Source organism: Loxodonta africana, chromosome 2 (assembly GCF_030014295.1).
Source record: "Loxodonta africana isolate mLoxAfr1 chromosome 2, mLoxAfr1.hap2, whole genome shotgun sequence".
In the NCBI taxonomy this organism is placed as follows: Eukaryota; Metazoa; Chordata; class Mammalia; order Proboscidea; family Elephantidae; genus Loxodonta; species Loxodonta africana.
Genome location: NC_087343.1, coordinates 139,578,165 through 139,594,543, shown reverse-complemented (window position 1 = coordinate 139,594,543; position 16,379 = coordinate 139,578,165). Strand labels below are relative to the sequence as shown.

Here is a 16,379-nt window from a genome sequence, read left to right as displayed (position 1 = left end):
ACCATACTGGCTCTAGGAATGGAAGAAGGATCCACTTAGAAAAACGTCACTGTTGCACGAGAGGAAGTAACTCTGAAAAGAGAAGAAACATGTTTAGATAAGAGTTTCAGAGACCTGTGCCAGAGGCAAGCCTACAATATTGGTCTCCCAGTGGATTAAGCGAAATCCTAGTGGCGTAGTAGTTAAGTGCTACAGCTGCTAACGAAGAGGTCAGCAGTTGGAATCCACCAGGCACTCCTTGGAAACTCTATGGGGTAGTTCTACTCTGTCCTATAGGGTCACTATGAGTTGGAATCGACTTGACGGCAGTCGGTGAGTGGATTAAGTAAGATGATCCAATGGGGAGCAAGAAGAAAATATAATTACTTCCATTTATAACTAAGCTTTACTAGGTGGCACAGCAGTTAAAGCAATCGACTGCTAACAGAAAGGTCAGCAATTCAAAACCACCAGCAGCTCCATGGGGGTAAGATGTGGCAGTCTGCTTCCATAGAGATTTATAGCCTTGGGAATCTTATGGGATCACTATGAGTCAGAATCGACTCAACGGCAGTAGGTTTTAATATTTAGTATACAGACTAACACTCCCTCCTTGGTAAGTATATCAGATGGCCATGTGTCATCCTGATACATGGTATCCTGAGAGAAGAGCAGGAGTTCCATAACTCCTACAGGTTAGATACTCTGCACTTACCCACACACAGAGTTGACAATGACACCTTCAAAGAAACTATATACACCCATTAAGAATCTATACTGAAGAAATTCTAACAGCACAATCACAAAAGAACAACAAGAATATAGTAGAGCTGCTTCTTACCCTGTATTCTAACTCTTCATCAGAGTTAGGAAATCTAATCAAATCTGACAAAAAGTAAAAATAAGTAGAAATTATCAAAAAGAGTATTTGAACAGTAGATTTATATCCACTATTGTTAACAATGAACCTAATTCTACATATATATTGTGATAATAATACAAAATGGATAACAATAAGATGACTCTATCACAATTAACACTTAATAAAAAATATAGCATATTTCATCATTATCTCCTTCTTTTTTAATACCTTAAGTGTGTTTTATAAGGCACATCACGTTACTATATAATAAATGTATGTAATTATAAATAAATAACTATACCTATCAGAAGTGCATCCCTGTTTGTTTGGGATAAGTGATCAAAATAATTTAGAGATCCTTGGCCTAGAGATTAGCTTGTTCCTACAATAAGGTCTATAGTTAAGAAAAAAATTAGTGAATGTTATTATAATTGAAGAAGCCTTCAAAGGGTCAGATGCCCTGAGAATAAAAGCCTCTTGTCCAGAGACACGACTATCTATAATAGCTCTATAAAACCAGAACCAAACCCACTGCCATTGAGTTGATTTCAACTTGAGCACCCTAATAAAACTGTGATGACAAAGGGATAGATCAACTAAAAGTGTTCATCTTATCTTAATGATAAAGTAAGCACCTGGTATTCAGTTACCCTATTATTTTTCTCCCCTTTTATAGAAATATTAATAAATGGAAAAAATAGCAAATAGTTTTCTTAAGTTAATCACTCATGCTTTATACTTCCACAATCTGTCTTATATGTTATGTGACTACTTGTCCCATGTTTCTCTCTCATTCGACTCATTATAAATTCTGGAGAAGACAATTTTTTAATCATTTTTATATGACACCAGCTGTGCATTTATTGGCTACTGGATATTAAATAATGATTGAATGAATAAAGAATATCCACATGATTTATCAAACTGAACCTATAAGTCCCATACGTGGTAGAATTCTATGCTCCTTATCCACTGGCCAACTAAAGTGTAAATGTCCACCCTTACAAGCAAGGAGTCAAGGTTAAAAGGTTAAAGTGGACCAACTATTCTTTGTTCTTTCTTCCTCTTTCCCTTAATGAAAATCTGTCTATACTTAAAATATATATTTTGAATACCTGATTTATTGGGCAGTTTTCTCCTAATTTTACATAAATGTCTATTTCTTCAAAGAAGCTCAGAAAGAATTATAAGAATTTTCTTTGACATAAGATAGAGAAAATATATTAAGGTTTAGGCTAGTGCTACTTTACTACATAAGAGAAAATAATAGTGCTACCGATTTTTTATGTCACAACTCATTTTTCAATTCTTTTCCTTAATATATAATTTGGTGCTTGCATGCCAAAAAGAGAAAAGTAATAATTTAAATGCCTACTTTTTTAAAGCACATTTTATCAACACACACAGTTATCTCTCCACTTTTAGCAATGGGTCCTGAATAACATTCGTGATAAACTTCTCTGGATGCAACCACAGATACAGGCAAGGCTTCATCCATACCACTCACTCAGATTTACCATTTCCATGTGCCCCTGCTAACTTCCAACTGCCAGTATCCACATCTTTGTACCTAAAGACTTCTTCCAGAACCCTCAAAGGATGTGCTGCATGCACGTACTTCAGAAATGAGTGGATAGTAACCTCGGCTCCCTTATGCCTTATGAGGATAATTCTGAGGCATATGTTTTATACTATTTCCCAGAGTTTCCCTATGTGTCCCTACAGGATTGAGCTCCAATTGCTTAGTATGATACATAGCTCAGAATTTTCCTCCTGCCTTCGAGTTGATTCCAACTCATAGTACCCTTCTGTACTCCTCAACCAATGCTCCCTGAACCTCCCAAATAAAGTATTCACACTCAAACCTTTGTCTCAAAGTCTGCTTCTCTCAGATCTTCTGATAGTCTGAAAAAAAAAAAAAAAAAAACCGTTGCCATCGAGTCAATTCTGAATCATAGCAACCCTATAGGAAAGAGTAGAACTATCCCACAGTTTCCAAGAAGCAGCAGGTGGATTCGAACAGCTGATCTTCTAGTTACCGGCTGTAGCTCTTAACCACTATGCCACCAGGGTTTCCAATCTTTCTATACTGCCTTCCAAAAACCAAACCCACTGTTGTCAAGTCGACTCCGACTTATTGCAACCCTACAGGACACAGCAGAACTGTCCCACGCAATTTCCAAGGAGTGGTTAGTGGATCTAAACTGGCAACCTTTTGGGCAGCAGCCAAGTTCTTGACTACTGCGCCACCAAGTATTACTAGTTCTTTAGCTAAAATGTTAAAGATATGGACAATAAAATCTTAGTACTAATAGTAAAGTATTAGTGAAGCTTAGGTAGTCAGTCTCATATGTAAAGGGGGAAAAATTCCTAACCAGAAATATTTCTTCAAAATTTGCTGACCCAGAGGTCCCTTTTGTCACATTTATCACTATTGCTATGTAGTATGTCCTCTGCTTTGCAAGTAACAATCCAAACACCGGATATAATTTCTGTGTCGGTAACAAAATCACCCACAGGCAAGTATTTGGGGGCTCTGACACTTGTATTTTATCCTAAATTTTTTCATGAAATGAAAGAAAGATGAATCTATCAATATTTGAAGAACTTGTGCTACAGATACTTGCTCTAAAGACTATAAAATCATCTGATTTTGACAATTCTACAGATAGACACTAGAGTACAATTTTCTGAGATCTGACTTTGAAAAAAATTCTAGATTTAAAAAAAAAAAAGCAACAGTAAAATCTGCACCTTTAATAAGAAAAACCAGATCTGCAACTATTACCTGTGTGATGACTCAACTTTCTCAAGAAAGTTCTTCTATAATAAAATTTTATATTCTGAGATACTTTTACCCCAAATTTGAGGCTTAAAAGGTAAACCTCAGAGACTATTCCCAGAAACCAGCGTTGTAAGCTCTACTACTGTCTAACTAGAGAAAAGTATTGTTCTGAGATGTTTGGCCACTAAAAAACAGAAAAAGGCACTGAACCAATCAATCTTAACCTTTAAATCTAGAAAAACAACCCTACCAGGAGAGAAACTGGCTAGCAGCAAAATAAACTAACTTCATAAATAATAGCACTGAAGAGAAAAAAGGTAGAGGGAGGATAGAGGTGAAGGAGGTAATAAAGGGGAGAAGAGGAAAGAAAAGAGTGGGAAGAGTGAGAGAAGGACAGAAAAAAAAGGAAGGTGAAGAGGAAGAACTTAACACATAGATTTGTTACAGACACTATGCTAAAAACTTAATCTGCACTTAATTCTCACAAAAATTAGGTATTATTACACAGTTTATTTTTATTTCATCCCACTTAAAAGCTAACAAATTAGTCTGGCAGAAAATATGAGATTTCTGGGCAGACACAAAGACATTACTCTCACAAAGACTGGGTAGTATTAGTGTCCTAATTTACATATGAAGAAACAAGGCTTAGAAAGGTTAAGTAACTTTCCAAAGAGAAAACAAAGCTGTGGCTAGAATCCAGTTCTAACTCCAAAACGTAGGCCCTTAATCACTATATTCTATTGATTCTGTTATAATCATTTAACGCTCAATGAAAATTTTTAAGACATAATTCTACCCAGCTGCCCTAGGCCCCAGAAGGCCCAACACTAGAATTAAAACACTTGGAGGTAAACACATAAACCTGAGATTCTGAAAAATATGAGCCAAAAGCAGAAGCTTAAAGCTAATACACTCAAGAAATTTAACACCTGTACAAAACCGAAGACAAGAAAGGAGGAAAGGATAGGAAAACTGGACAAATGGACACAGGCAACCCAGGATAGACAAGGGAGAGTGCTGACACATTGCAGGGATTGCAACCAATGTCCCAAAACAATTAATGAAAAACTAATTTGCACTGTAAACTTTCGCCTAAAATACAATTTAAAAAAGAAAAGTAAAGAAGGCAATAAAATGCAAGATATTTGCTGCTGGCTCTGAAGATGGAGTTTGACAGTCTACACTAATTGAATAAACCGTATTATTGCCACTCTGCCTACCAGTAAAAAAACACAATTAAAATATCAGGTGCTTTACCTTACATCTCACATAAAACACCTGGTGCTGGTAAAATACCCCATTTCCAAGTCAAAGTAATTTTCTCCTCGCTTACTTGGGATCTGTCTGTGGTGTATGGTGACATTTGGCTGACATATTGTTTTTATTCGCCATCAAGCTGGCTCCTACTGAAGGTGAGCCAACATACAACAGAACGAAACATTGCCTGGTCCTGTGCCGTCTTCGCGATCACTGGTGTGCTTGAGTCCACTGCTGTAGCCACTGTGTATTTTAAGTGCCTTCCAGTCTAGGGGGCTCATCGTCTATGATGTGGGAAAATATTCTGTTGTGATCCACAGGGTTTTCATTGGCTTATTTTCAGAAGTAGATCACTAGGCCTTTCTTTCTAGTCCATCTTAGTCTGGAAGCTCCACTAGCCTGACTATCTTTTGAAAAGGTATTTGAAATACCAGTGGCACAGCTTCCAGCATCACAGCAACATGCAAGCCACCACGTACAAGAAACTGACAGACATGTGGTGGTAACAACATACACAGGTGTATATATCTGGAAAGACAGGCACCATGCTATTAACTCTGCAGACAATAATGAGATAGTTTTGGTGGAGGATTGGAGAACACAGGAAGGTGGGAAGGGGCTTCACTTTTCACCTTGTATAGTTTTCTATTACAATGCTTTTCAAACTATAGAAAGGAATAGTTCTTCCAACCTGGTGTGAAATGATACTTTAATAAAGTCAATAAAAATGAATTACTATTAAAAAGAAATTTTAAAATAAAAGAATATAATGAACTTTGCTGAAAAGGGATTGGACAGATGACAAAATGGAGGTTGGAAAACTACTTCAATTAGTACAGGGCTGTAAAAATTCAAGACAGAAGCAATGCTACTGAGAAAAGCCAGGTACCAAGGAGTAGTTTAAATACCAACTCCCTTGTGAAGCTCCAGGCAGTGGGTTCTTCCCACTTCAGCACTCTTAAAACATACTATTCACGTCATATTGCAATTAATTGCTTCTGTGCATGTCTCTCCTTAAAGATAAAGCTCCTTAAAACAGGAATAGAAGGAAAATTCTTCAACATAGTAAAGGGCATTTATACAAAGCCAATATCATCCTAAATGGAGAGAGTCTGAAAGCATTCCCCTTGAGATTGGAACCAGACAAGGATGCCCTTTATCACCACTCTTATTCAATATTGTACTGTAGGTCCTAGACAGAGTAATTAGGCTAGATAAAGAAATAAAAAGCATCCAGATTGGTAAGGAAGTAGTAAAATAGCTCTATTTTCAGATGACATGATCTTATACACAAGAATACCCTAAAGAATCCTCAGGAAAACTACTGAAACTAATAGAAGAGTTCAGCAGCGTATCAGGATACAAGATAAACATACAAAAATCAGTTGGATTCCTCTACAACAAAAAGAACATCGAAGAGGAAATCACCAAACCAATACCATTTACAGTAGCCCCCCAAAAGATAAAATACTTAAGAATAAATTCTACCAGAGATGTAAAAGACCTATACCAAGAAAACTACAAGACACTACTGCAAGAAATCAAAAGAGGTCTATATAAGTGGAAAAACATACCTTGCTCATGGATACGAACACTTTAACATTGTAAAAATATCTATTCTACCAAAAGCCATCTACAGATACAACGCAATTCCAATCCAAATGCCAATGACACTTTTTAATGAGATGGAGAAACAAATCACCAACTTCATATGGAAGGGAAAGAGGCCCCGGATAAGTAAAGCATTACTGAAAAAGAAGAACAAAGTGGGAGGCCTCCCTCTACCTGATTTTAGAACCTATTATACAGCCACAGTAGTCAAAACAGCCTGATACTGGTACAACAGACACATAGACCAATGGAACAGAATTGAGAATCCAGACATAAATCCATCCACATATGAGCAGCCGATATTTGACAAACGCCCAAATTCTGTTAAATGGGTAAAAGACAGCCTCTTTAACAAATGGTGCTACCATAACTGGATATCCATCTGCAAAAAAAAAAGAAAGAAACAAGACCCATATCTCACATCTTGCACAAAAACTTATTCAAAATGGATCAAAGACCTAAATATAAAATCTAAAATGACAAAGATCATGGAAGAAAAAATTGGGACAATGCTAGGAGTCCCAATACATGGCATAAACAGTATACAAAACATTACTAACAATGCAGAAGAGAAACTAGATAACTGAGAGCTCCTAAAAATCAAACACCTACGCTCATCCAAAGACTTCACCAAAAGAGTAAAAAGACTACCTACAGACTGGGAAAAAGCTTTTAGCTATGACATTTCTGATCAGCATCTAAAATCTACATGATTCTGCAAAAATTCAACTACAAAAAGACAAATAACCCAATTAAAAAATGGGCAAAGGACAGAAACAGGTACTTCACTAAAGAAGACATTCAGGTAGTCAAAAGATACATGAGGAAATGCTCACGATCATCAGCCATTAGAGAAATGCAAATCAAAACTACAATGAGATTTCATCTCACTCCGACAAGGCTGGCATTAATCCAAAAAACACAAAATAATAAATATTGGAGAGGTTGCGGAGAAACTGAAACATTTATACACTGCTGGTGGGAATGTAAAATGGTACAACCACTTTGGAAATAGATTCGGCACTTCCTTAAAGAACTAGAACTAGAACTACCATACGATCCAGCAATCCCACTCCTTCGAATATATCCTAGAGAAATGAGAGCCTTTACACGAACAGATATGTCCACATCCATGTTCACTGCAGCGTTGTTTACAATAGCAAAAAGATGGAAGCAACCAAAGTGCCCATCAACAGATGAACGGATAAATAAATTATGGTATAGTCACACAATGGAATACTACACACCGATAAAGAACAATGATGAATCCGTGAAACATTTCATATCATGGAGGAATCTGGAAGGCATTATGCTGAGTGAAATCAGTCAGTTGCAAAAGGACAAATATTGTATTAGACCACTACTATAACAACTTGAAAAATAGTTTAAACAAAGAAAATATTCTTTGATGGTTACGATAGCAGGGAGGGAGGGAGAAAGAGGGGTTGTCGCTAATTAGATAGTAGATAAGAACTATTTTAGGCAAAGGGTAAGACAACACACAATAAAGGCAACGTCAGCACAACTGGACTAAACCAAAAGCAAAGAAGTTTCATGATAAAGTGAAAGCTTTGAAGGCCAGCGTAGCAGGGGTGAGGGTTTGGGGATCATGGTTTCAGGGGACATCTAAGTCAATTAGCATAATAAAATCTATTAAGAAAACATTCTGCATCCCACTTTGGAGAGTGGCGTCTGAGGTCTTAAATGCTAGCAAGCAGCCATCTAAGATGCATCAATTGGTCTCGACCCATCTGGAGCAAAGGAGAATGAAGAACACCAAAGACAAGGTAATTGTGGGCCCAAGAGACAGAAAGGGCCACATAAACCAGAGACTACATCAGCCTGAGACCAGAAGAACTAGATGGCGCCGGCTACAACAGAGAACCCCTGAGGGAGCAAGAGAGCAGTTGGATGCAGACCCCAAATTCTTGTAAAAAGACCAGACTTAATGGTCTGACTAACACTAGAAGGACCCCAGAGGTAATGGTCCCCAGACCTTTTGTTAGTCCAAGACTGGAACCATTCCCAAAGTCAACTCTTCAGACATGGACTGGACTGGACTTTGAGATAGAAAATGATACTGGTGAAGACTGAGCTCCTTGGATCAAGTAGACACACGAGACTATGTGGGCAGCTCTTGTCTGGAGAAGAGATGAGAGGGCAGAGGGGGGCAGAAGCTGGCTGAATGAACATGAAAATAGAGTGGAGGGAAGGAGTGTGCTGTCTAATTGGAGAACAACTAGGAGTATATAGTGAGGTGTATATAAGTTTTTGTCTGAGAGACTGACTTGGTTTGGAAACTTTCACTTAAAGCACAATAAAAATTAAAAAAAAAGATAACACTCCTTGATGGTAATAGCCAAATTTCATTCATTTTAATACCTGCAGTACCTAGCTCAGTAAAGCAGACATATAATAAATGCGTGCAGAATGAAAAGTCTGAGATGAGTTTACTCAGTAATGAGCTGAGACTATAGAACAAGATTCATTCCAAATCATACTTACATAAGCCATATGCCAAAGTACTAAATCTCACCATTTGGACTAAAAGCCATGCTACCTATTTCCTCCCCAAGAAGAGGCACTACTGATCTAATTGAGTTGATTAAATTCCAAAACACTGACTAAGCTGCATTTCCTAGAAACTGATATCACTAAATGGTAATAATAGGCCCATTACTGGGGAAGCTGGCCTTCTCTGTCTTCTGTTTCTTCCTTCCAGATGGCTAGATGCTCCTTGAGACAGACCTGACCATTCCTTTTACCCTCTTTTATTCTGTGTTCGGGTGCTATCTAATTAGTCTCCGGTGATAACATTTGGGGTTGGCAAGAAGGGAAAGGTCCTCCCTTGGACCTCAGGTTAGATCATATGTTCCCAGGTCACAGGTTCTGGTCCAGCTTTCTAGAAACTCTGTATCAGGGATTACAGTCCCAAGGAAAGTTAAAAACAATGTAGTACCTTTTGTCACATACTGGGATTTCATTTCACCCCACATAAAAGCTAATAAGTTAGTCTATTTCATAGGTGCCGGTAGGAAAATACGAGACTCGTGGATCAGACACAAAGGACTCTATTATCCACGGCATGGCAAATAATACAAATGTTTACATTGGTTTCCCATGCTCCCAAGTCTCACAGGGATGAAGTGGGAGACCCAGATAGATGCCTGCACACGCAGTGGGTTGTGTTACAGAAGGCAACGCTGACCTTGGGGAATCACCACTTTTACAATAAGCAGTAAGCAAGCCTGCTCTTCACTGGGGGGAAGATATCCTTCAGGTTGCTTACTGCAAGCAAAGCCCTGAGAAATGGTCCAGGTAAAGGACAGTCAGGGCCTTGATTTCTTAGCATACCCAGAAAGACATGAAGAAGTATGAGAGACTCATAGAGGAGCATATCCCAACACTTTATTCTCACTTGCCACCGTGCCTTGTGCACATACCACTGTTTCTCTTTGGAAACTCACAGAACTAGCAGCATAGTTTGGAAGCAATCACCAGCATTCCTTTTTCCCTGGATCATCAAGCTATCTTAGCTTCTGGGTGCTGCAAACAGTTAAGCACTCAGCTACTAACCTAAAGGTTGGAGGTTTGAGTCCTCCCAAAATCCCATAATGATTCCTGGCATATTTATCAGTTTCCTATACACCAAGCTGGATTAGGTTGTTTCTCTACCATTTTGTTAAGTTATAAGACTTAGCCTCAAAGAAAGACGTAAATGTTCAAGTTTAAAAAACACTGGGCAGTTATCTGGTAAATAAGGGTATGTGGTTACATGAATAATTTCTTTTGTAAGGATCAGCACAAAGCTCATTCCTATGAGGCAGAGATTAAAGATGTCCCAAATGTCCAATTTTTCCAAATTGCTGTATCACTCTGTCATCTCTAACATCAACTACTACTCCTCCCCTCAGTACTCTCCCTCCCGTTTTGGGGTTCTGTAATTTGCAGCAACATCTCACAGAACTCAAGAACCCTATCAAGGAAATGGCTCACACAGTTGTGGAGGCTGGCAAGTCCCAAATCTGTGGATCAGGCCTAGGCTCCTTCTAACTCACAAAGCTGCAGGGGCCAATGAATCTAAATCGGCAGGCCATATGACAGGCTGCTGGCCCACGGGGCTGCAGAAGCTGGTGAATCCCAGAAACAGCAGGTCAAAAGGCAGGCCACTGGCTCAAGTCCCAAGAACCGGACATCAGACAATGACACAGGATCCACATGCAGAGAGAAAGAGAGGCCTACCAGAGCACATATATGTCTGTGTGTGTGTGTGCGTATATACATATATACACACACACACACATACATACATACATATATATGTAGTAATTAGGGCACACCTTAGGGAAGGGATGACTTGAGTAAGGGTGGGACTTCAGTCACGTGCTCCGACAATCCTGCCTCATTAACATACAAAGGTTAGGATTTACAACACATAAAATGGAGGATAATTAGGATAACTACATCAGATCACAAAATGGGGGACAGCCACACAATACTGGGAATCATGGCCTAGCCAAGCCAACATACAACCACCACCATACCTCATTAAGGTCCATATGCCCTATTTGCACAGCCCCACCCAATTGCTGTATGGGAGTCACAAAGACTATGGCTAGAAGGGCCATGTTAAGTAATTCACTACACTGCAGTGGTGGTCATCATGATTGTTATAAGTGAGCTTCACATGCTTCATCATTGTTGTTAGGTACCATTGATTCCGTTCCAACTCATAGCGACCCAATGCACAACAGAACAAAACACTGCCCAGTCCTGAGACATCCTCACAATCATTGCTATGCTTGAACTCATTGTTGCAGCCACTGTGTCAAACCACCTCGTTGAGGGTCTTCCTCTTTTCCACCAACCCTGTACTCTGCCAAGCATGATGTCCTTCCCCAGGGACTGATGCCTCCTGACAACACGTCCAAAGTATGTAAGATGCAGTCTCACCATCCTTGCTTTGAAGGATCACTCTGGTTGTACTTCTTCCAAGACAGATTTGTTCATTCTTTTGGCGGTCCATGGTATATTCAATATTCTTCGCCAACACCACAATTCAAAGGCGTCAAGTCTTCTTTGGTCTTCCTTATTCATTGTCCAGCTTTCACATACATATGATGCGACTGAAAATACCATGGCTTGGTTCAGGTGCACCTTAGTCTTCAGGGTGACATCTTTGCTCTTCAACACTTTAAAGAGGTCCTTTGCAGCAGATTTATCCAATGCAATGTGTCTTTTGATTTTTTTTTTTTTTTGCGTCTCTAGATCTCTTAACTGCTGCTTCCATGACTGTTGATTGTGGATCCAAGTAAAACGAAATCCTTCACAACTTCACAGATTGAATAGGTATGGTGAAAGGATACAACCCTGATGCACACCTTTCCTGACTTTAAACCAATCGGTATTCCCCTCTTCCGTCTCAACAACTGCCTCTTGATCTATGTAAAGTTTCCTCATGAGCACACTTAAGTGTTCTGGAATTCCCATTCTTTGCAATGTTATCCGTAATTTGTTATGATCCACACAGTCAAATGCCTTTGCATAGTCAATAAAACACAGGTAAACATCCTTCTGGTATTCTCTGCTTTCAGCCAGGATCCAACTGACATCAGCAATGATATCCCTGGTTCCACATCCTCTTGTGAAACCAGCCTGAATTTCTGGCAGCTCCCTATCAATACACTGCTGCACCTGTTCTTGAATGATCTTGAGCAAAATTCTGTTTGCATGTGATATTAATAATATTGTTCTATAATTTCCACATTTGGTTGGATCACCTTTCTTGGGAACAGGCATAAATATAGATCTCTTCCAGTCAGTTGGCCCGGAAGCTGACTTCCATATTTCTTGGCATAGACAAGTGAGCACTTCCAGTACTGCATCTGTTTGCTGAAACATCTCAATTGATATTCCGTCAATTCCTGGAGCCTTGTTTTTAGTCAATGCCTTCAGAGCAGCTTGGACTTCTTCCTTCAGTACCATTGGTTCCTGATCATATGCTACCTCTTGAAAATGGTTGAACATCGACTAACTCTTTTTGGTATAATGACTGTGTATTCCTTCCATCTTCTTTTGATGCTTCCTGTGTCATTTAATATTTTCCCCATGGAATCCTTCACTATTGCAACTTGAGGCTTAAATTGTTTCTTCAGTTCTTTCAGCTTGAGAAATGCTGAGTATGTTCTTCCCTTTTGGTTTTCTATCTCCAGCTCTTTGCACATGTCATTATAACACTTTACTTTGTCTTCCCGAGCTGCCCTTTGAAATCTTCTGTTCAGTCCTTTTACTTCATCATTTCTTCCTTTTGCTTTAGCTGCTCGACATTCCAGAGCAAGTTTCAGAGTCTCCTCTGACATCCATCTTGGTCTTTTCTTTCTTTCCTATCTTTTCAATGACTTCTTGCTTTCTTCAGGTATGGTATTATTCCACTACTCATCTGGTCTTCGGTCACTAGTGTTCAATGCATCAAATCTATTCTTCAGATGGTCTCTAAATTCAGGTGGGATATACTCAAGGTCATATTTTGGCTCTTCTGGACTTGCTCTGATTTTCTTCAGTTTCAGCTTGAACTTGCATATGAGCGATTGATAGTCTGTTCCACAGTCACCCCCTAGCCTTGTCCTGATCGATGATATTGAGCTTTTCCATAGTCTCTTAGATGTAGTCAATTTGATTTCTGTGTGTTCCATCTGGCGAGGTCCATGTGTACAGTCGCCATTTATGTTGGTGAAAGAAGGTATTTGCAATGCAGAAGTCTTTGGTCTTGCAAAATTCTATCACTCGATCTCCAGCATTGTTTCTATCACCAAGGCCATATTTTCCAACTACTGATCCTTCTTTGCTTCCAACTTTCGCGTTCCAATCACCAGTAATTATCAATGCATCCTGATTACATGTTCCATCAATTTCAGGCTGCAGCAGCTGATATATATCTTCTATTTCTTCATCTTTAGCCTTAGTGGTTGGTGTGCAAACTTGCATAATAGTTGTATCAACTGGTCTTCCTTGTAGGTGTACGGATATTATCCTATCACTTAGAGCGTGGTACTTCAGGGTAGATGTTGAAATGTTCTCTTTGACGGTGAATGCAACACCATTCCTCTTGAAGTTGTCATTCCCAGCATAGTAGACAATATGATTGTCTGATTCAAAATGGCCAATACCAGTCCATTTCAGTTGATGTTTATGCATTCCATTTCATTTTTGATGATTTCCAATTTTCCTAGATTCATACTTTGTCCATTCCAGGTTCCGATTATTAATGGATGTTGGCAGCTGTTTCTTCTCATTTTGAGTTGCGCCACATGGGCAAATGAAGGTCCCAAAAGTTTTATTCCATCTACATCATTAAGGTCGACTCTTCTTTGAGGAGGTAGCTCCTCCCCAGTCGTTTTTTGAGTGCCTTCCAACCTGGGGGGCTCATCTTCCAGCACTATATCAGTGTTCTGCTGCTATTCATAAGGTTTTCACTGGCTAATGCTTTTCAGAAGTAGACTGCCAGGTCCTTCTTTCTAGTCTTAGACTGGAAAACGTTATGCTTCATTATATATTTCTATAATGTGTGTCTTTTTCTACCTATTTTGTATTCAGAAAAGACAAAATCTTTTTTTTTTTTTAAAGAAAAAGCCTGACTAGGTGTCACCTCAAGGTTTCTCCCATAATATATGGTTTTCACACCTTTTCAACAGAAAAAATAAACATTTCCTTATTACTTTATTTATGTAAATTAAATGATGATGTGTTACAATGCCAGTCTTATATCTTTATTACATTACATTATATAAAGCAAAGTAAAAAATGAAGTAATTATGAAAGGAAAAGTTGATCAGGGGCTATACCTGAATTAATTTAATAAATAAAAGTAGTCACTATTAGAGTCCAATTCTTAGCATGTTAGGTAACCTAATAGTTCTCCAGAACTACAAATTAAAAACCTAGTGTAATTTGTAATTCTGGAGAACCCTAATAGTTCTCCAGAATTACAAATTAAAAACCTAGTCTCTCCAACAGATGGTCCTGAGACAACTGGATCTCCACACGCAAAGAATGAAGTTGGACACATACCTCAATCTATACATAAAAATTAACTCAAAATGGATCAATCACCTAAATATAAGAACTAAAAACATAAAACTTTTAGAAGAAAACATAGGGGGTAAAGCTTCAAAACGTTGTTTTTCCCAATGGATTCTTAGGTATGGCACTAAAAGCACAGGCAAAGAAAGAAAAAAATAGATAAATTGGACTTCATCATTATCTGTTTTATGGCTGGTAAAGCTGAGTTACAGAGATATTTAGCAATTTGCTTAATGTCACAGAGCAGGAATTCAAGCCCAGGCAGTCAAACTCTGGAGTCTACATGCTATGATTAACTTGTACAGTACTGTATAAAGAAAATGGCTAGTGTACATAAACAAACAGACCTCTAACCCCTTGCAAGGATAGCAGGCTCATTTCACACATTTTAATTGTTTCTCTTTGGGTAATCCTGGGACTTCGTCCACTTACTTCACTTGATTCCTCTTTTCCCACAACCATATGACTAGGCTTCCAATAGAAAGACAGAGACAGACAGCGGAAAGAAAAAAGAAAGGAAGGATGGAAGAAAAAGAGGCAGGAAGGGAAGAAGAAAAGAAGACAAAACAAAATACAGCAGAGAAAAAATAAATTCTTAGTAATATCTTCATATCTGCCTTTCTGAGTAAAAAGTGAGAAGCTACCAACAGACCTGAAAACTTGATCACATGTAGATAGTGGTAAAGGATTCAGGACATACAGGCATGACGTTCAAAAAGAAAATTAAAACTTGCTCCTCCCAAAATAACTAAAAGTGGAATGGAGAAAAGAAAAGAGTCTATGGATTAGAAGGCAAAGAAACATCTCACTACAAGTACTTAGTACATGTATTAGAAAAACAAAGGTAATGATGTTGCTCATTTACATACAATGCTCATTATATGTAATACAGCAATGAAAGCTAAAGGCAGCTCTGACCTAAAAAGTGTCTTTGCTTATAAAACAGAATAATACTATTTAAATCACAAGGCTATCTTACACATTAAATGTAAATGTATACATAAAAACATTTTGTAACTTGTGAACTCCTTATAAAGGTTGTTAAATTTTAGACCAGGCTATTTCTGAATATTTTCTTTACATTACAAAAGTATTAACAGAACTATAAATTATTCATTTGGGACAAATAAACTTAAGGAATTAATGCACTTGGATGTTCATTAAAGAAAACTTCTGTCTAATAGAGAGTAATAATATAATCCTTATTTTTCTTGGGGAAAATAAACATTTAGGAAGTTCTAATGTGGTTTTTAAAACTGGTGACTCTCTGTAGGGACTTAATTAAGAAAAAAAAATCCCTCTTAACATACATCATCTTTGCTCAACTTTGAACATATGATTACTGTGCACAGTAAATTATAAATCAGTTAGCTTCCCACGTATATTATGAATGAGCTACTTCAAAGAATAAGCAGATATTTTCTGTACTAACAGGAAAGAACAAATGAAGAGTTTTCTCTTGGGTATATGATACTTTTGATAGAAACAAAGAATTAAATTTCTTCTAGAAATTTTCACCTTTAAAATTATCTATAATCTAGTTGATTTTAAATTCACCAAAACAGTTTGTTTCTCAGTTCTAAGTGGTGATACCAAAAAACTAATAACACTGGGAACTACCATTTTTCATCTTTACCTACCAACCCATGACTGATGTACCCTGCTGCTCAGTCAGACCAAATTCAATGAAGCATAAATCCAAAACCCCATTGCCATAGAGTCAATTCCGACTCATAGCGACACTATAGGACAGAGTAGGGCTTCCACAGGGCTTCCAAGGCTGTAAATCTTTATGGAAGCAGA

General features: G+C 38.1%; 1 protein-coding gene across 3 annotated transcripts in view; it reads right to left on the bottom strand.

The window, feature by feature from the left end:
• DTWD2 (DTW domain containing 2) overlaps positions 1 to 16,379 on the bottom strand; it is a 173,373-nt gene that overhangs the window by 141,561 nt on the left and 15,433 nt on the right. The window contains exons 2-3 of one of the 3 annotated variants that reach the window (XM_064276065.1): positions 2,707 to 2,746; positions 3 to 72 (exon numbers count right to left, since the gene is read on the bottom strand). The exons of 1 other annotated variant lie outside the window; for it this stretch is intronic. In XM_064276065.1, the coding sequence (XP_064132135.1) occupies positions 3 to 5 (3 nt within the window). In that variant the 5' untranslated portion in view covers positions 6 to 72; positions 2,707 to 2,746. One more of the 3 variants, XM_064276071.1, reaches the window with a different exon arrangement.